The sequence below is a fragment of the Zeus faber genome (genome assembly GCF_960531495.2).
Source record: "Zeus faber genome assembly, chromosome: 17".
In the NCBI taxonomy this organism is placed as follows: Eukaryota; Metazoa; Chordata; class Actinopteri; order Zeiformes; family Zeidae; genus Zeus; species Zeus faber.
This window is the reverse complement of record NC_137204.1, coordinates 16,054,252-16,076,731: the sequence shown is the minus strand read 5'-3', so window position 1 is coordinate 16,076,731 and position 22,480 is coordinate 16,054,252. Positions and strand designations below refer to the sequence as shown.

The 22,480-nt window shown below is 42.5% G+C and overlaps 1 protein-coding gene across 1 annotated transcript in view; it reads left to right on the top strand.

Moving 5' to 3' along the window:
• Nucleotides 1-3,096: 3,096 nt before the first annotated feature.
• astn2 (astrotactin 2) overlaps nt 3,097-22,480 on the top strand; it is a gene marked incomplete at both ends in the record, with an annotated part of 347,495 nt that continues 328,111 nt past the window's right edge. The window contains one exon of the mRNA XM_080017621.1: nt 3,097-3,598. Within this exon, the coding sequence (XP_079873747.1) occupies nt 3,097-3,598 (502 nt within the window). The remainder of the gene's footprint in view (nt 3,599-22,480) is intronic.

Below are 22,480 nucleotides of genomic sequence, written 5' to 3'. Positions count from 1 at the left end.
TTTACCACTCGCACTATTATTACGCACTTTTATTGTCTCATCACATCCTTTACTCAAAATTTATTTTCTTCTCAGGCGTTTTCTAAAGACTGTCTTATGTTTTGGAACGTGTAGAAAAGCAACAGGGCCTTAAACTATTGTGAGGAGTAATAATAATGATTTAGAAATCATTTGCTGAGGAGCGATCCTGATCATTCAAAGGTCTAAATTTATGACCCAAATCCGAGTATAATATTTGCCTATTTTTATTAAATGCATTTTATTTTTCAGCTTTTTTATTGTTAGTGTTCCATGGCTTTCCTTTATTGTAAAGTTGTTTGAGTTGCATGTTGTGTATACAATGTGCTATACAAATAAAGGTTATTATTATTACAATTATGATTATGATTATTATTATTGCATTTATAATTATTGCATTTATAATAATAACAAACATACAATGCATGCAACACATGTATTGTTATATACAAAATAATACTATTAACCAGATTTTTTTTTAAAGGAAAAACACATCAAGGTATTGGATCATTAAATAAAAATATAAATGCTGTTTAAAGGGAATTGGGGGAAAGAAAATACTTTCATACTTGACACGTCGCCGTCTGGCGAATGTGACCGTCTAATTGCTGTCTGTCAAATAAAATTTGGGGGTGAATCAGAGGCTGCCTCAGTCATGGAGGTCGAAGCAATTTCTTCAGAATTGAATCTCACATGACCCGACGTGGGGGCCGCGTTTAAAAGCCTTCCAACAGCGATTAGGAATGCAGAGTAACTACTGGTCTCTGTGGTTGTATATTTTTTAACTACTTTCTCATTGAAGGCACACAGCAGCTTCAATCAAAGCTACCAGCAACAAAATGTCTCCCAACAAGACGACTCCCCAAAAAAACCCAGAATGAGCTCAGTTGGATCTAAAATGCATTCCTGCACCGTGCCGGTAACTGAACCAGGAGGACCGGAAGCGGTGTCAGATTTGCCCTTTAGGCTCATCTCTGCATCTGAGCAGATTGTTGTGACACTCACTTGAAATGTCAAATCGAGAAAGGAAATAACAACAATGTGATAAGCAATATGTGAATTATTTATATGGAAAAAAAGGGAGATTGTTGGTTGGAGGCAGGGGGTCCAAATGAACTCTTTAGTAGATATTGTCTTTGAAAGTAACATACGATTAACCTTTGATTGGATCCATACGAACGTTCGGGGCTGATGGTGGTTCCATCTGACGTAAACAAAGAATAAAAGAAAGAATGAAACGCCACAAATTTACTTTTAACTCATTTTACATGTGACGTTGTTCTTTCCATTCCCCATGGACCAGAGTGAAATTGACCTATGGAAATTAAGTTCATTATTTAGGGCTCTAAAGATGTCTACATGCGTTTGTACTGTAAGAGGAAAGTGTGTCTCTCCATTGAGTTACGTCTCTTTCCTGTGATATTTGCAACATAACAAACCTCATCATAACTGATATTGACAAACATAAGTTAAGTGTACTGTTTCCGTCACTGTTTATAAAATATACCATAATCAAAATAAACTAAAATAAATATTTTGAGAACAATACAAAAGCACAGGTCTTTTTAGGTCTTTGTATGCAAACATTTAATGTATAGTTTGTTGGCTTTACCGAGTCTAACATATAAAACTTTATTCCAAACCAAACTCAGCCGAATACAAACTATGCAGGGGCAGCGGCATGTGTAATGCCGTGGGGATTAATGAAATAACTAACTCAATTACTAACCTCACATATATGTACTGATACATACATATACTCCCTCCAGTCAGTTATTATCTCCTGGGTCACATCTTCAACTCAATACTTTGTGTCTCCAGTATATGCAAAAATGCTGAAACAAAACAAACAAACACAGCGCAGGTAGGCATTGTAATCTATAAAAGTGGTATTTGTCTAAAGTGGAAATCCATAATTGTCTGTGTGGGGTGGATTACATTAGAAGTCCAAGAATTCCATTCAAAGCTGTTCATTTATTTTCACCATTTGGTTTTTACCTTGGTCTTCGATCAAATAAGTCGGTCGCTTTCTTTCTGGAACGTGTGTCTACTTTTGATCAATTTTATTCTGGTCACTTCAGGTGGCAAGCCGGGAAAGAGCAGACCCCGCCACCAACAATGGAAACAGTGTATAGAGGAACACATCACCCAAAAAACACAAATGACAAAAATGGTTGTCTCTAAACTTTTTTTTTTTTTTTTTACAGAATTATCTTCCGGATTTACACTTTAATATAGTTCTCCAATATGAGCTGTGCCCTATTTGGCTACCCATTAAGATATATTTTTTCGAGAAAAACAAGTTCTTAATAAATGACATGTTTAGAAGGAACCGTATGAATCTTTCTCTCTCAGTGTACCATGTATTTCAAATGTTCTCGATTTCATCATCATTCATAGATTTGTGCTGCATCAAAAATTAGAGGCACATCAAAATGTTGTGCATTGTGACTTTTGCACATTGCTACTGGGTTGGTACTGTACCTATGTACATATATACATATTTTTGGTTCTATGTATTGTTTTTGAGCTTTTGATGATAAACCGTGATAGCAGTTTTTCTTTTTTAAACTATCCACCTTTTGTTTTTTTAACTTTCATTGCCCTTTCATCACAATTTTACCCTTTTACATTCTGAATTGTTGTTGCTCTGTTGATAGAGGTAGATACTGGTTCGCTGGTTATTTTTTTGTGTTTTGTTTTGGGTTTTTTTTGGGGGGGGGGGGGGGTAATTGTTATTTGTTGTTGTATTTTAAACTTTTGACTTAACATTTTTTTTTCTATTTTCTATGTTTGTTATCATTAATCTGATTATTATTAAATATTGCATTGTTTTGTTTTGGTTTTTTTTAATGTGAGAATGGCAGCCTAATCTATTTTATACGACGTTTAAAAAGTTTACGCGACGGTAGTTGTAATTCATTCACTCACCCACTGAATGAACGAATGTATCAATGAATTGACGAATTGATGAATCCCCCACAAAGGAAAACCAAAAAGTCTGGCGAGTGAGGCGTGTTCCACCTGTGCTGCCGCCTCCTGGACGGAGCCGCAGCCCAGCTTCCCTCTCCGCTATAAATGAACGGAGCGGCTGAGGAGCCGCACTCGAAGCCGGAGCAGCAGGCGCGCACACAGAGCGGCATGGCGGCGGGGAAAGCGCCGCACCTCGGCGCCCTTCTCCTGGGGCTCGTCCTAGCGGGCGGCGGCGTACTGGCGCTCACCGGAGCCGGCAACGGCGGCAACCACCGAGGCGGCGGCGGCGGCGGCGGCGGAGCGGGCGGGGGGACGCCGGCGGACGAGGACAGAGACGCGGGGGGCGACGCGGAGGAGAGCCCGTGTGAAGTTAAGACCGTGACGGTGTCCACCCTCCCCGTGCTCCGGGAGAACGAGTTCAGCTTCACCGGCGGTGGCTCCGGGAGCGTGGTCGGTGGAGGAGGAGGAGGAGGAGGAGGTGCTGGTGCCGGAGGAGGTGGAGGTGGAGGGGAGTCCAGACTGTTATTATTCGTTAGGACGGACCTACCGGGACGCATCTCCGTTATGGATGATCTTGACAACACCGCTCTCCCCTACTTCACTCTGGGTAAGAGGACCGCTGGGATGGTGGTTTGTTTGGGGTTCCTTTCCAGCATCCCATCATGCTGCTGGGTGGTATTATTATTATTATTATTATTATTATTATTATTATTATTATTATTATTATTATTATGATTATTACTACGACTATTGTTATTGTTATTATTGTGTTATGCGTTTTTAATACACAACATGCACCTGGATGTTCGAGTGCCCTTACCCCTAACCATGCCAGGTTGTCTGCAGGTCCCTTAAAAAAAACTCTTATTCTTCGTCCGTAAAACGTCTTGAATTCAGGCTTGCAAATATTATTAGGCCCTTTTAAAGTCATGACAGAGTCGGTTCTTATTCTCATTGAAGGGGTCCAACTTTCAACACAAGAATTTCGCCTGATTTTATTGATCAATATATTTCTGTTTTTGGGGTCCCAATTGAGTCAAGTTCTCGTGCACCAAGCGGCCAAATCCGTTACAGTTAGACTTGAGTTAGATGTTGTCCTTAAATGGCCTTGTATAAAGTATTAAATTAAACTTTCTGATACCTGCAGACGCCGTGCTGACTTATCACACATGGAACACATGAACTTGGGCCCAGGCCCTGGCAGTCGCCCATTATGGTTCAGCTCAGCATGGAAAAGCAACACAACCATGTGCTTTAGAAACCAGGTGTTCCTGCCATATGAAACGTATAAATCCTGCTCATTGTCACTCCCACACTGGTTTCCATTTATCCAACACAATGACCATGAATTGTACATGTTAAGCAAACACTGGGTAAACAAGAGGAATTGTAAAAGGGGATGGATGTTTTGTCTTATTACCATGCATGCCACCCGATGGCGTGTCATCACCGAAAAGTTATGGAGTGAATTTTACAAAGTAATCCAACACACCTTGGTAACATTCCGAGCATTTGATGTCCTGGGAACATAATAACGGCTATTCATTTCAAATATGTCGGACTTCACTTACAATTCTCCGGATAACCCTGCGAATCGCCGCCGTACTACCCCTTGTACATCCAACCCAAGGCCATGCGCGAAAGTGCTTGAGTTCATCTCGTCAGGAGAACGTCACAGATCGGGTGGAAGCGTGACATGATAATGAGTGATGCTATGGCAGGCTGCGCCCAGGTATGTTACGTTTTGTTTTGTTTTCCAGTGTGCGGCGCCGACACACTTGCATACAGTGAAGGAGAAATTGATCTCATGGAACACGGTACTTTGATGCGTCCACTTCAGTGGGCGCTGTAAATGTGTTGGTACACAGTGCGCTTTGAGCAGAACCTCATGCAGCATGAAGGCAACAGACCATGGTATGGAACTAACTCTTCCAAATCCAAGCTCACGTATAAAAAAAACAAAACCGTATTGCTAGACCTAAGATCCAGGACCTAGTAGAGACCAATGATTCAAAAATATAAATAATCATCTATGTTAATTACGCTGCAACTAAAGGCTACTACTACGAGGGAGCAGTAGCCCAGGAGGTAGAGGGGGTCGTCTAGTGATCGGAAGATTGCTGGTTCGGTATTGCCTGCTGAAGTGTCCATGAGCAAGACACCTAACCTGTGTGTGTGTGTGTGTGTGTGTGTGTGTGTGTGTGTGTGTGTGTGTGCGCGCGCGCGCGCGCCTTGAGCCATGACGAGAAAAGCGCTATATAAATGCACCCCATTTACCATGAATTATTTATTAATCTTCCGATTAAACCATGTGATTCATTAACAGCATGGGAGCATCGTAAAATAAGATGATAATGTGAAGATAATTAGTTAAAGGGGATTTTCTCTCATATATAATGTTACAATGTCAGATGTTCATATTAGACGTGGCCACCAAGTGTCAAATAATGAGGTAAACTAATGACAAAGTAATCGCCGCGAACAGAACGCTCTGAACAGGCGGTTTTCCAAAGGTTTTTTTTTTTCCTACTTTCTGCACAAGCCGACGTCAGATTGTCACGGATTTCTTTATACGGTCATCCGCTCCTTCTGATCCGCTGTGCGTTTGTCTTTTTTGGAGATGTATTTATTTTATTTTCTGACGTTTACATGAAACAACAACTCCCCGCGTCTGAGAGTAGCGGCGCGTGGCGGTGTCCGTGTCCCACAAGCCTGGGGCACTGCAACGAAAGTCGGAATAAACTTTTCAATAAGTCCTTGGAGATCTGCTGTGAGTGAATATATCAGCAACTGGATTGCCTATTTCTCGCCTCAAATTTGCTCAGAAACACATTTTCCTGGACTGATGAGGTGAAATCGGTGAAAGTTTACAGAGTAAATAAAACAGACCCGGTGTAAAGCTCAAGCCTCGTTGGCTCACAGAACCCTGAACTTGTGCTCAAACCCCATTGGCTCAGAATTAGGGGCTTGGCTGCTCATTCACAATTAAAGTGACACACTGGAAGAAGCCTGTTTTGAAGCAGTCCGGGTTTAGAAGCATGTCACAGTGGCTCGAACGCATAACCGGCGTGGTATTTTCAGCTAAAAAAAATTCAAAAACACGAGACCTATATAGATGTGTAGACAGGAACATAATAGTTCCCCTTTAAGACTGTATGTTGACCAAGCAGTCGAAAGCATTAACTTGATGACTCTTGATCATTCGATTAATCGTTTCACCGCCAAGACATGAATCTTTCATTATCGCGTTTCCCCACTCTTTAACTTCCTCGATCTCCTCTTTTCCGGTTTCCGTCTCACTCTCGGGTTTCCCGATAAAGACTGCAGACTAAACAGACTGCAGGAAGCCCAAAGCAGGCAGGCAGAGGGCCGGAGCATTAAGCCAGTAAATCACTTCTCTTCTCATTAAGGACAGCCGTTGACTGGTGAGAAAGGCCCCTCTGTCCTCCCATTCAGCCAGTTAGCAAATTTGCTGCTTTACACACCCGCCCCCCCATGCCCGGCTGCACACTGTTGAGGGTGTTTTCATCCACAGGCTCGTGTTTCCTACTTAGGGAATGACTTCCAACGTGGAGATGTGTACGCACCATTGGCACGTTTTGGTGTGACGTACGGGGAGGGGGAAAAAGCACAAAACTAGGTTCATGTTCTTATACGTATATTGTATTTCATTCACTGGAACAAGATCGTTATGATTCCTCTCCTTAACCCGTTTCATTGTCATTTTCTTTTGATGCGAGAGTCTACAATCTGTCCATTTTGGGTTGCGCTGCTTCTTTCTTAAAACGTGATACAAGCACTTTCAGTGCAATTCTGTAATGCTGCTCAGGAAGAACGATTTGTTCAGTTTTCTGCTTTCTTTTGTTTATACAAAGCCAGGTATTGGTATACAGTGTTGTGTGTGTGTGTGTGTGTGTGTGTGTGTGTGTGTGTGTGTGTGTGTGTGTGTGTGTGTGTGTGTGTGTGTGTGTGTGTGTGTGTGTGTGTGTGTGTGTGTTTAAAAAAAAAATGGCTGCAGTCGCATGACTGGCTTTAAAACATTATTCATGATTTTCAAGCTCCTCTAAGGGGAAAAAATTAAATAGCAACCATGTTATTGGAAAGTCCACATAGTCGAAAATATTAGAGCTCAGACCATTATTGCGAAGCATTTAAGACGTATGATACGCTTCCGGTTGTCTAGACTATGTATTCCCCAGTCTGGTAGACATGCCTGCAAAAACCACAATGCTGTCAATGACAAGGTAGTTTAATTCTCGTCACGGAGAACACGATTCCACCATTTCTGGAATTTATTTCCTCATCATGTAAATGTAAGCTGTGAGTTGACTGCTAACTTTCAGGTTACATAACTCCAATGTGAATTAGCCACGCAGGATGTACATTGCTTTTAGGATGACCCGAACTTGAAAGAGGCGGCCGTTTGCTTGTCACCTGTGTCTTCCTTGCGTTCCCTTTCCTTCTATTGTCTTAGACAACTCTGACAGCTTCATTTCAACTTGATGGATGCGTTTGAAGTGGCTTCCCGCCTCTTTGGCTCCTCGGCAAAACGTTCCATACCCGGAATCCCTGACAATACATTGTTTTGGGCTGGCTTTGTTGTTGCCGATAAAATTGAGCGACTAGAAAAGGAATTACAATGGGGCCGTCCTTGCTTGATTCAATTGGAGTTGTCAACCGAGAGACACTCATGCGCGGCGTCGCATCATTATTGCTATCGGTGGCTCTTAGTTACACGGAAATAATGACAAATGTTGATGCCCTCGAGGTGCCACAAAGCCCCGGGCCTTGCCACATATAGACACACACATAGGCAATAACGCTCTGGGAAAAATACTTCCTCCTCATTATGCGAGTGGTGACGCAAGACTCGCGAACAATTTGTCCGCAGCGAGCAAAACTTTTAAACGACTCGGGAGTCGTGAGTCGCCCCGGCAAAATAGTTGCTTGTTCGTGAGCGATACTCAAATCTTGAACAAAATGACCCGAGAGCCGAGAGCCCGGAACCAATTTCCGAACGAGATCCGTGGGACACGGGTCACGCGGGCGCCTCGGCCGGAGGCGGTGACTCGCCCGAACCGCACCGCGAGATGCGCGAGCCTTGAGTCACAACTCCTGGACCTCGTTCGGTTGAGCCCCGTGAGAATTCCTTTCCCAGCTCAGCGGCCGAGACTCCTCCGTCCTCCATTCATCCCAAGCTGCACCGAATCTAACGAACGAAGAGTCAAATCCTTTCATCGAGTCTCTCGTAAAGAGTCGAATCTCAAAAATAGTCAAACCTCTCACCGCTGTATATGAGCAGACCTAGTTTACTTCCACTATTATGTAATATTTGCCTTTGCATATTTGGTTTGTACTACACTTCAGAGCTGGGACCTCGAGGGATTGGGAATTGAGGGGAGAGGGGATGTTTAAATGACCGGTCTGTCAGACAGCGTCCCCTCGGTCCACACGCCCCACACTTGATTCATTACCACAACTGTCAGGCGGAACAGAAAAGAAGGATAAGAAATGTGACGGGAGACCTTTCCTTTTACGCTTTTTTTTTTTTTTTTTTTCTTTAACTTTCTCATCCATTCATGTTAAATGAAAGCCGCGGAAACTCAAAGGACCCTTAGTATGCGTGCTTCCCGCAGCCCGGCCTTTCCTCTTTATCCAGATGTTCTGCGTTTCTTTGGCTGCCTTTTCCCTTTCATCCTCGGCAGCTTTTGTGTCCAGCTGTGTTTTGGGTGGGGGGGCAAAAAAGAAAACCCCAACCCGAAAAGTTTGCCCCTTAAATATCTACATCACCATCCGACAAATTAAAAACTGAAGTCTCGGCGATGACGAGAGAGAGAGAGAGAGAGAGAGAGATCGATTCGTTTTAGCAACACGGTCAGATCCGTAAACACCTCATTAGGAAATAACCTTTTGAAAACCTTGAGGCACCTTGCGTGGGATCAAACGCACCGCGAAGCCCCTTCTCGTTTATCTCCTCTCGCGGTCATATCAAGCCGTATCCCCTCTATCCCCACATCCATTTTTAACCCCCCCCCCCCGCGCTTTTATAGCCTCTTGTGTTTTTCATTTGGGCAATTTATCGCGCTCCCCGTGGCATGGTCCTCGCCTGTCCTCTCCTCTGTCCTCCCATCGTCTCCCCTCTCGCCGCCCTCGCACTCAAACTATCTTCTCCAGGCGGGAGTCACGGCAAACTGGGCCCGCTATAGAGGCGAGAGATTGAAGGCGAGCGTGGCGGTGGGAAAAACGATAGAAATATCCGCGGCGCCAGAGTGGTCGATTATTTTTTTTATTTTTCCTCTTTTTTTCTGCGCCGAAACACGAAGGCCCGGCCCGGCCCGGCCTCACTCACATGTCGGGGGTTGAGCCGAGCACTACTGGGAACGCGGCTAAAGCAAAGGACGGGGGTCAGGGGAGCTTCGTGATTGACGTGCACCGCATAGCGAGGCTACGGCAAGATGGAGTTGGGTTTTTTTTTTTTTTTTTTGTTGTTTGTAACCCTATGGGGGGGGGGGGGGGGGGACTTAGCTATGGTACAAGCATAATCACCGCAACTAACTCGGCTTTCTGAGGCACACATGAGACATATTCCGTCTTCAAATCAGGGTTTCAGTCAAACCGCGCTGCCGAGGCAATGGTGATGAAATGTTTTTGGAGATTCGCTTCCCGACGTGTGACTGCTAGGTTTTTTGACATTTAGTTGGTGTAACGAGAGTCTGAAGAGTCAGAGGAATCATTTAATTCTGTCTAAATTATTATTATTATTATTATTATTATTTTTTATGGTGGAAGGCAAAGTGTAAATCGAGTCATATTAAGGATTTTGTTCGACACGAACGAATCGCTTGCGACGCGTGCATCACAACGAGACAGTCGCAACTAATTGTGTCCCTTCCCTGTCCTCTTCCTCCCTTACCTATTTTAAAAACAATATCAAAGTGTCCAGATGCTTTTGGATGGTTTTGATGTTGTTATTGATGGGCTGGCAACCGAATATAAATTGGCCCCTGCTGCTTTATTTTTAAGTACCCATTAAAAACTTTGGTCGGTAAGAAATAAAATAAAAAAAGAAACAGACAGAATCTGGATATAAATAAATGCCGGACCGGAGTTTGATTTCCCTCCACACTGCAGAGAACTCAAAGCAGATAATGTTATTATAATGTGGAGTTGAGGTGAGTTTTGAGCTCATTTACCCAAGCTAATTAATTGAGCTAATTTTGAAATAATCTTGACCAAAACGTTTTTTAATGGGCTATGCACCGCACGTTTAAGCTGGCAGCGGTGGTGTCGTTAAGAGTGGGAGCTCCAGCACTGAATGTTTTATGAATAGTCCTGGATCAATTTATTATAATTACTATTACTTTTTACAAAAATAACAGTAATAAAATGAATGGCCCGGCTCTATTAATCTGTTATTGTGCTCATGCATTAAACCCTACAAATAATGTGATATCAATGATCAAAAACGGCACCATCCCAAGGGGGGCGTGGAGCGCGAGTGATCGGGGTGCAATTTGCGCCGGCAATCTCCGCTCCACTGCGCGTCCCTGTGCCCCGTTCCTCTGAATAAAGCAAATAAAAAGATTGTGTTTTTATTTTACCCCAGGTTCCCCTTGGGCTAAGCCAGTGATGTCTTTGAATCCAATCACCAATTGACCTTGGATACTGTTTGAAATGTACACAGGTCTTCCAAAGGCAATTTAACAAAGTGCATAATTGTCATTAAAAAGAATAAATTGGGGATGGCACCAGTTATCTCATCCATGCTCTCCAATCCCTCAGGATATACCCAGAAGGATTGGATTCTGGGAATTAAAAAAAAAAAAAAAAAAATCAAGCAACAGATTATGAGGTTATATCGCATTACCCTGCGTCAATCACATTGGAAGAGCTCAGGCAAAGAGCTCAGTGACATTGGGACTAATCTCATTCAAGCTCATTGTCGATGTGGCACATTTACAGGATTCTGTGTGCCCTTGGTGTGTGAGGTGGTCACTGGTCATACTGGGGACAGTGGCGGAAACCTTTGGTTATTATGTTCATATGTGTTCAGCGATGGTTATCATTGTTTATTTTGAAATCTATGTGATTCTGAGGGAGGACAAACAGGCACAATAGCCCCTGCGTACAACGTTTACTTTATCAACTTGCAAAGGTCGAGGTGTCCATGGTTCGTCCCTGTAAACAAAGCAGATATTTGATCATATTTCTCTTTCTATCTTTATTTAATTCTGTTTTGCACATCTTAAATTGTCAGTTTAGGGAGGAGGGGAAAATAAACAACAACCTGGTAACATTATCCCGGATGAGTCTGACAAGCCTGATAAAGATCTGAGGTCCAGCACTAATAGTGGTTACAGTATCCTCTGATAGGCAGCCGGCCTAAGAGACGGGCATTTTTCACCCATTAGCATTCTGCACGGGGTCTTTATTACGGCTTTGAAAGCTTCCAAAGGTTCACCGCCTGCCCCCGGGGACACAAACAGCGGGCCTTTTTCGCTACCAGTGCTATCTTGTCTTTCTTTTGGTGTAAATTGAAACCAGTAGCCCTGCACTCTTTATCAAGACATCAACAACAACAAAAGAAAAAAAAACGTTAGGCTACAGTACATAATCTTTCTTATCTTGCTTCTCCAGCGTACGAGTCGGACGCCCACATTTAGAGCGTTTGGATGGATTTCCATGGGGCATCGTCACACTGCTTATCATATAATGTAGTCCAGTAGCACTGGAATTGTCTCTTTTGGGCCCGACAGCGTCCCCCATGCGCATTAAGTGTAATACCTCTTCATTACCTCTGACTCACATATATATATATATATATATATATATATATATATATATATATATATATATATGTGTATATGTGTGTGTATTCTTCACTTAACAACTTAGTTCGTTCCTAGGACCAGGTCGCGAATTGGTCAACAAGCGAGGACCGTGGTATTTTACGGCAAGGGGGCGTGCCCATTGCAAACGCTAGTGTAGTGAATACTGACAGACTGCAGGAACGAGACTGAGACTGAGAGCGGTGATGAGGTGTGTGTGTGTGTGTGTGTGTGTGTGTGTGTGTGTGTGTGTGTGTGTGTGTGTGTGTGTGTGTGTGTGTGTGTGTGTGTGTGTGTGTGTGTGTGTGTGTGTGTGTGTGTGTGTGTATAGGGTGACGTGTGACGAGATGCTTGATGCTGAGACGCCGCGGTATTGTCTGCAGAGCACAATACAGACTGGTCAGAGAGCTGGTCTTATGTCAGAACAGTCGTTACACAGTTAGGTCGTTAAGTGAGGAGTACCGTGTGTGTGTACACTAATATGCAGAGAAGGGCATAAAATACACTGAAATGTATCGAGATACAAATACATGCCCATTAAATGTATCAAAATAAATTCCAAATTACTAGTGCAAGCAAGTGTATTCCGTCAAAATACATGTAATTTGTATAAGTAACCTGCCACTACCTGTCGTTAGTCAAAACAAAACAAGTCAAAACAAGTCTCCTGCAGAAACAAATATTATCCATACACCATTCCTGCAAATGAGAAAAGACGCTCAACTGGGGCAGATGACAGGTGACGGGGCTGTGTTAAATCTCAAACAGTCGCTTCATCAGAGGACATGCATCCAGTGAGACCAGGTCCCGCCTGGGGTCTTCCAGATAATGACGTGTTTGCAGCGCTGACTTGGTAAATACCCTCCCAGCTGGCTGTCTTCCCCTGCCGCTGGTGATGGCAAGGGGGGGGGGGGTATGCTGCTTATTTTCACAATACTGCTTTAATTGTGAGGGGAAAACAATTCTGTGGAGTAGAATATTAAATGTCTCTTTATGTCAACATGTATAGAAATGTGACCTTGGTCAGTGACAGCGTAGAAGTCAATTTCATCATCCTCATTGTTGAGATTTCACTTTCACAGGGCCAAGCTCTTCTGCAGAGCGTGATCGTAGCCAGGATGGCCTCATTGCCATTTGCCTGCAGCTGTAAGTAGCTTCGGAACCTCCGTTCAAAGCTCGCCATGGTAGCTTGCAGCGTTTGGGCCCAGTACCTGAGGTTTGATGCCTCCAGCTGCTGCAGTTTGGACTGTATAGCGGAAAGTCTAGGCAGACGCTCACTATAATATCACGCGGAGTGTTTTTTGCAAGCCATTAATGGCTATGGCAATTCTCTTGAAGGAAATCTCGCTCCACTTCTTGGAATAGAGGAAGCTGAAAATAAGTCATCATCTTGTGGAGCTTCTCTCTCAGGGCCACGATCCGATTCAAGCAGTCAAAGAGGAAATTCCACCGACAAATGCAGGGTGTCTTCAGTTGCTGGTTTATTAACTCGTTGATTTTGGTCAACCGGACTCATTCCACAGAGCTGAACATTTGGCCACTGAGGCGTGATTTAGCCTGTTATTGCTTTTTTGACATCAGTAGTAGGGATGTTAACGACACATTTTTTAGCTCGTCAACATTTGAGGCATTCACTGATTAATCGTTGTTTTTTGCGTGCATTGTTATTATTTTATTTATTTTATTATTAAGACTCTGATCTAGATGACCGGTCAGCTTAAACACACTAGGTATTAAGGTTGTGACGATACCAGAATTCTAAACTTGGGGGGGAAAAAACTGTCCTATGCACACAAAATAGAATATTTATTTTTTATTAGCAACCTGCACACAGTGCTGGTACAGAAGAAGTCACTGAGCACATACAAACATTTGTAATAATGTTAATAGTAACTATTACTATAACATAATAACCATATAATAACCATAATAACCATTATTACTTTTCTTAAATGTCTTCCCTACCCTGTAGGCCTACACATCCTTTACTGTGTGTGTGTGTGTGTGTGTGTGTGTGTGTGTGTGTGTGTGTGTGAGAGAGAGTGTGATGTGGCTTCACCTGTAAACACAGCACAGTAGTCTCAGTGGGTTTCCCCTGTATAAATAAAGGATAAATACGAATAAACAAAAACATCATTATGAACAAAAACCGAATTAACTGTACAAAACGGTGGATTTTTAGGCATGCATGGAAGGTCCAAAGTTTTGTTTTACCGTAGTTGGGCTATTTGAGCTTTTTTGTTTTTCGATCGCAAGGTTTTTTGACAGGAACACCAGCATGTCAAGGTTGCCCTGGGTCAATCTTGACTGTCTTGGGCTGGAAATGAAGCCGGAGGCACTGAAGACCCACTCGGATACATAGCTTGAGGCAGAAATGCACAAATGTCTTATGGCAATCTCTGAAAGCAAACTGAGTGTTTTTCATGTGCTCTCCATCAATTAAGCAAGTGGATCCTCTTCTGCACAGAGTTCTGGCATTTTTCTTTATACCAGTAACTTGCTTGTAAGGTTCTCTTTTGGGGTGCACCCTGCACTGGGAGATGGGTCCTCTCCTTGCTCATCCGTTTTCTCCCCTTGAATACTTGACAGCAGGCTCTTCAAATCAGTCCTAGTTTTGATGTGTGTGAACTGTAAAATGTATTTAGGAGCATGGGTGCAATTAAGAAGTATTACAAAATTCAGCCCAAGCAGCCTCTATTTTCTTTTTCTTTCATTCACGACATGTCGTAAACCAGCAGCAACATAGTGGGACGTACCATAAAGAGAAGTCAGGTGGTGACCAGTAACAGCAATCAGAGACACCTCATTGGTCGCTGCAGTATGTCGCGTCTGCCATATTGGAGCGGTCAAGATCCACTCGTAAATAAGTGCGATTGCCTATTTGTATTCAGCGATGCAGACCTCTACAAAATCGACTGTAAACTCGCTTAATTCTGAACCGATTTTCATGCAATTGGGTTTGTTTTAAACATGAGAAGTGGAACATGATACTGGTTTATTCTTGGAATTTAATTCTGTTACTGGGGGGGCAAATCTAATCTGCTCTGTGCCAAAACATGAACCTTCTGAATCACCACATCCACCATCGCCACACCCTGTTCTGGGACAATAATAGGCAACATCAAGTGGAGATCATATAAAATTTCAGCTTGTGAGTTTCTCCAAAAATATAGTTTGCTATATCTATTGTTTTAAAGCCACCTGGTTGCTTGTTATTCTATTAATAATTCAATCAATGCATAAATACAAGAAAATACTTTTTTTTATCCTTTGTGTTTAAACTGACGGAGCAGACTTTTTTTGGCGTTCGGAACTAAGAAGAACAATTTTATTATCGAGGTGTTCATAATGTTCACACCATATACACTGTTTTAAAGCAGTTTAAAGTTTAAATATTATCTTCTTGTGGCAGTTCCTCCTACCACACGCCACCCATGTAGCAGTTCCAGGGCCCTCCGGCACAGAGACACAGGCGACGATGGGTTGTAGACATGAGTTTGTTGTAGAGAGGAGGCTACAGTAGTTGGAATTAGTCAGGAGCAGATAGAACATGTCCTGACAGGGCTCCTATCCTGAGTGTGAGTGGGAATCGGGGTTTTAATCTGTTGCTCGTTGGACCAACCAACGAGCAACAGGTATGCAGCCACCCTGATCCCAATCACCTAGATCCAGGCCAGGTGTTGGCTGCGCACCACACTACAAGCAGAAATAATTTGAAACCTAGTGTACCAGTGTTTTGTAGTAAAATAAATGTAATTTTGCCTGTAAATACCTCCTAGTTCCCCTTTATCAGGGAAAAACACATTATTTGAAAAACTTTCGTTGCGCCCCTTAAGTTCTTCATTCACGCCTACGTTTTTCAACCACGGGGCACGGTAAGCGTCGAGCCCTATCCTGGGCAATGTCACTCCAGAAGTCTTCTACAGAAGACCTTGTTTGACCTGTTTCCCGCTTGACAAATCTGCCCTTAACTCTGGGATTGAGGAAGGCGGCGGTGTTAAGAGCATGTTTTAAATGCCTCTCCTCGTACCTCTGTCTGGAATCACTTTGTATCTTTTCCTTCATCTCCTCTGCCAGGATGCTGTCACTCTCCTCATGTTTCAGACATGAAAGGATCTTCCACGTCAGGGGCCAAACAGAGGAGCGTGAGGTGTATTTCCCTCCACTGAGTGCATCGGTGAAAGTGCTCAGTGGGGCAAGAACATCTGAGCGTTTCTAGAATGGTGATATCTGATTGTTTTGGCGTGAGGTGCCATTTCTGCCACAAACAGCTTGCTGCTGTGCTAGGGAGCGCTCCACCATGTAATAAGCTGAATTCCAGCATGTGTGTTCATCGTTGATCAGTTTATGATCTGGTGGAGTAAGATCCCTCTGTTTCCTCACCAGTTGGCGTATCCCTGCCAGTTTCGCTATGTCCAATTCCCATCCCATCTAGGTCCGTCTCTTCCGGAGCATGTCTCTGTTATGGAGTGCAGTGTTACTGCCATGAATGTGTTTGTGGCTCTGCTTGTCCATAGGTCAGTGGTGCAGGAGAAAAAGAGCTTTCCTTTTAAGTTGCTCACAGAGAACATTTCTGGTGTCTGTGTACAACCTGGGGATTTCTGTGTACATGAAATGATTCCCACTGGGAAGCTGGTACTTGCAATTGCGCTGCTCAAGCATTTGCCAAAATCTGTGCTTTTCGACTGTGTACACTGGTACCTGATCCAAACAGATGAACTCTGCCACTCCTCTGTTGAGTCTCTGTGCCTCAGTTGTATTCGGGGCATGTCGTGTTTTTTTTTTGTTTTCTTTTTTGTTTTCTTTTTTGTTTTTTTTTGCTGCTGACATTTTCGGCTGTGTCAGTGCGAGGGTCTGGGTGTTCTTCTGGTTGTCGCTGCATCTCACTGGTGCTGCACAACCCATTATTAGATCGATATTATTCTTAAATTTCACGTATTTTTACACAATTGAAATCTCAAATTTTTAGTTTGAGGACTATTTTCCCCTTTCACACGTAGCCATAACCTTTCTGGCACTGTTAGTGATTTTCACTACCATACAGCTACATGCAGGAAAATTTCCACCTCACGCCTTTTCACACATGCCATGATAATGGCGGAATAGATGGTGCAAGGGACAGTCTCTTCACTGTGTAGATGTTATCGTTGGGACAATCTGTCGTCAACGGGCGTGCGCTCAGAATCGTTTTTATTTATTTTTTAGTTTTTTTTCTCCTTGCCTCTCAGACTAGCGATTCCTGTTTCCACCTCCCAGTCTGCCAACCTTTCCTTGACGAACTCTGTTCCCTCCACTGACGGATTGGGGACGGAGCCCCCGTACCCGGACGCAATAACCCTAACCCAATGTCATTAAATCAGTGTGATCATTTTCAACCTGTCCTGCACTCTCTGCCTCCGGAGAATGAACGTTCTCCACCAGTTCTACCTTTCCCTGTCCGCTCGCTCACTCCACACTACACAACTTTCTGTCTGGTTGGGAATCTTGAAGTCGTTGTGGTTTCACACTCGATGACTGATCAGCGACAGGAGGTCACACATTACAAGATCTTTCACCAGGAGGAATCCCCCAAGAGTCTGTCGGGTCTCCAAACGACGTTTTGTCGCGAAAACACGCACAGGAAGTGACAATGAGCAGGGCGTGATTATTTCTTTTTTTATTTGATTCTTGATCGCTGTAACAAACCGAATAAAAGCAGAATTTTAATTGGAAATATATTTAAAACCAAGAGGAGACTACATTTCTTCTCTTGGTTGTAGGTATGTTGTGTGCTTCTGGCTGCTGCTCCAGTGCACTCTCGTCCCGTCTCCTCGACTCCTCCCCTCCCCCTCATTCCCTGTCTGCTCTAATTGGCTGTAGCTCGTTGCATCACTCCTGAGTCGATCCCGTCACGCCCCGATATTACACCTGCTTGATATCTCGCCGGCGTCTCCAAGCCATCGACAAAAGGTCGTATGGCATTGCTCGTCATTCACGGGGGCGTGCTGTGATTTTTCTCCAATCTGGGACGTTGTGCGGCAATCTCGACACAACTGTCGGAGAGTGCAAAATTGGGCCAGAATCGCGTCGTCTGAACTCGGCATAACAGCCACAGGTTGAGGACCGGTTGATTTTCTCCCCCGTTGTTTCATCTGTGCAGCTTTGAGTTGAGAATCTGACTGTAGACCTGTTTTTCTATAGCTTCAGTACTTTCAATACTATCCAATGTATAACTTACAGAGATCGTATCCTTTTAAACACCTGGTAAAAAGTGTTTAAGTATTGATACTTTTGGCTTAATTCACCATAAACTGTATCTTAACCTAAGGTTATTTTCCAAGATGGGCCGATCTATTTTCCCATCAGATATGGATTTTCTTTTTCCATACTCAATCACAGCGGCGGCATGTCTGCACTGTCCTTTCAGCACCACAGATGTGTGGAGCGGAGACTGATGTTTGAAATTCTTTCCTTTACTATGTTTTGGTCTTGGTCCTATAGCCTACACCAACGTTTATACAACAATTTTGTAACATTCAAAGCAATCACCTTGAAATAATTAAATCAGTTTTAACGCGGCGTCGTTAAAATGAAACTATCTTGCCAGATCGACAGTGCATTTCTTCGCGTGCATTTGCCAATATATGCTAAAATGTATGAATCACGAGGAATTAGATATTCAGCTATAAAAATGCTAGAGAACCGAGTGGTTTTAGCACACGTGATGGCAGTCTGACATACCGAGATGATGACGGGGCGTCTAAAACGAAACCAAATTTTGCTCAATTCTTCGACGTAGTGATCTTCTAAACATAACCTAGCAACATGGGTCAGGCCTTTCACTAATTCAGTGAATTCTTTCTGCTCGACTGATGATAGTGGGTGCACGCCTTGTGATAAATGACGTTATGAGTGGGGCAGCCGTACTCTGAGTGACTGGTTGAGGTTCAAAAAGTCGTGTTTGCCTGTACTGTATGAAGGCAGTATGTTCACTACTGATGAGCACTTTTTTTGTGTGGCTCACGTTCTCCCAATTTTTTCCCTGTGCCGTCATTTTAGATGAGTTTTAAAATTGGAGATAGCTCCCGCAGGACCCACATAATGTGTCATAATATTGTTACTTTTTTGTTAGTGCACGACAACCACACGGCCTCCACTTTTCCATTTGGACATTTTGACATGATGGTGAAGTGTTTCTCATCCAATATTTTCGGTGGGGTTGCTATTTCACAAGTGGTAGTGTTTGCTTTGGTAGCTCATCTTCAGAAGCTTGACTTGCCATGACCGGTAATGAAAGTATAAATTAAATGTTCTCGTGAGATAAAATATAAATACAACATTAAGAACCAAATCTATAATCATGCACCGGTGCGCTTGCCTCCGCCGACACGGACTTGGCACACAGTTACCGGGAATATTTCTCTCCAATGGATGAACTTGTATTGAATTTGTTTGCAGTTTTTTTTGTAATATTCTATCCTAGTCCCAGGTGGGCGGGTGCAGTGTGCGTTGAGGGATGCGGCGCAGCTCGCCCTCCGTAGCCGACCGCAGGCTCGCCCAGCTAAGAACCAAACTTCGTGAAAGTTAGTTCCGAGGTGGGCGAGCCGCAGTCGACACCCCCCAGTGCACACCGCATATGTTTACCGGCAGATCTTGACTGCCCCGATATGGCGACCATGTTGGACAATATTACCCACAAACATAGGGGGAGAATCTCAAACCTGCTTGTGATTTAGAAGTTTGAAATCGTGAAAGCTCATTTCAATCAATTTTTTTTCGACTTCGAATCGGAATCGTGACACCCCTACTTTGAGCTGTCAGCAGCGGGTTATGTTAGTTCATGTTTGCTCATGATTTGTTTTCCGGTTTTATGCTGAACTCCTGCCAAGGACACTTTTGATGTGTTTTTTCCCCCAAAAAGTTGTAATCGATGTGAAATAAGAGTTAAATGAGTGAAGAACAAAATTCGGTAAAAGTAATAGGCAAGAATTACTGCAGGGTTAGTCATGACACGGCTCAAGTCATGTGACACATACCAACTTGAAGGAGTTGAGTTGAGTCAAAAGGATGGACAAAATAGGGATGCTACAACTAGAAATATAAGCATAATAAAAATATGTTAAATCCTCAGTTCAGTGTCAGAAATTATACAGTGATATAACTGTTTTAAATGCAAAAAGACTATGGACAAACATCTAGATACAAATACATCTTTTTTATTTTTTCATTGGATCAAATACAAAATACCCAAAAGCAATTTATGTATTTCAAATACATGTAATTGAAATAATACCCATCTCTGTATATGTCAGTGATTTATCAGTCATTCCCTGACGTTCCAGCTTTTCCTGCTCCGTTCAGATCTATAGAAGGCCCCGTCCAGCGCAAGACCACATAATCCTTTTGGCCTTTTTAGGTAAAAAAAAACCCCAAAAACTTTTGTAATTGAGGATTTGGGGGTACACGGAGCAGCGGTACAAATCCATCTCAGCTCAGGAGTGGAGCCGCTGCATCCTCAGAACTAAGCGGTTGTGTTTGAACAGCGTCTTAAATAATTCACCTGGTTCATTGGAGCTTCCGTATTCCTCAGCTCTTTGTCTCTGAAGATTTCGGCAGCTTTGGCAAGTTCGGTACAGTGCTGAAATAGAGAACGTGGTTTTCATAGACCAATAAAACTCTTTCATGAGTGGGAAAGAGGAAGGGAGATAATTAATTCAATATGACTTTGGCGACAGTGTCTTCAGTTCTCATCAGTCTGAACCATATTCATACCAGCTCTCCCGTGGGGATGGACTGTCGAAAGAAATCAAATATCACAAATATTTCAGATGAGCACCTCATATTGACAGTGTGACGGTACTTTGTGAATGACTGGAATGTTTTAAATTCTTTTCTTGTCAATCTCCATGCCTATGATTTGCTTTCATCTCACTGTTGTACAAAAGATCGAAATGCAACGTAAGAAAAATCCATTTCTTACTGCAACTTTTTCAACTTTCAGCGACTAGTTTCTTTTGGAGTTAAAATATCAGTAGAAATCCAGTGTCAAGACGTGCCAACACACAATGTTTGCTGATGAAGGCTCGAGCAGGTTTGTGCAGAAGGAGTTTCTGAGGAGAATGTTGATTTTAGTGGAGATCTTGGCATGTGTGGAGACACAAAATGAGGGAATAACACATTTTATATCTGATGTGTATTCATATTGGGATATTTTTATTAAACATTTCAATATTGATGATGATTTTGTCATGTATTTGATGCAATTTGTTCTGTCACATATTAACTAATTATGCAATATACTGAAGTATTTGCTGAAAATTTGTAAACTTACAATAAACCTAAAAATGATCTAGAAGCTATGTATATAAATGTATAGTAAACCCCATTAATAAAAACATGTATGGCAACTTAATGATAAACCACAAACAATAATACAAACCTGAATATTTAACAAAAATAAATAGAAAAATAGACAAACATAACAATGAACTAGAAGAGAGAAACTTTGGAAATACAGTAAACCAAAAAAATAAACAATAATGGAAGCCTAATAATAATCCTACAAAATTTACCAGAAAATATGTACAACAAACATCAAAGTGAACTGACATAAATCCAAAAGTAAAAAAATGGCCAGTAAATAATTGGAAACATATAATCTCATCATATACAATAATAGAAAATGAACAATAAAATATATATTAAAAAAAATACACAACATTAATAATTAACTAGAACTTAGATGAAAAGGAAATAAAGATTATTATTTATTGCTCATTATTATTATCTCCGGGGACCAGTGAAGGACAAGACGCCAGTGAAGGTGTTTTATGGAAGGCAGGGTGCAGTCAGGCGGCATCTGCCTGGGCGGAGCGGCGTTCAAAGCAGCTCCGTACGCCTCCTGCTCGGGGCTGAGGGGGATCACAGGCAGGATGAAAGCCCACGCATCCTCCCGTTTGGCTCCCCCCCCCTGTTCCCTGCCCACCTCTCTGCTTTCATGGCTTTGACCTCTACCCCTCCCCAAATAGTTTGTGTTGCATGTTGACTCGGTGGATTTAATAGTCACATAGTAGAAGCAACCAAGGCTGCGTGACATTGACAAATGAAAATATCACATTATTAATTGACAAATAACTCCGTATTCGATGATATTTAGATACGTTCATGAGATATTTAGTCGCAAGGAATATTTGAGAAACAGGTTTTGCCGAGTACGTTTTCATATATGAGAAATTTTGAGGAATATAAAATTTGTGCAATATAATAATGAAAAACATGCAGAAAGGTATACAGAAATAGCCAGAGATACAGGACATAAATAGCCAAATACAGATTCAAGATTCAAGAGGTTATTATAAAAATATGCAGAATTTGCAAAATGTGATTTTAGGTTGCAATAAGGTTTATCGTTCTAGTCTACGGTGTTATTTCAATCATAACCAAGCATGTATAAAACCTACAATAGTCAAAAAGTTGAGAAATAGTCAGGACTTTACTGTAAAGCAGCCTTACAGTCAACGTTTTAACCGTATCGGGTTATTACGATAACCAAAGCCCCAGATTTTACAGTCTCACAACACAGTATCGATATTATAACACTATCATTTGAAGTCTTAATCCCTATCGCCACAATCCTATCACAACATTGTGGATTTAGAAAGGAAAAAAACATGTCGTGTGGG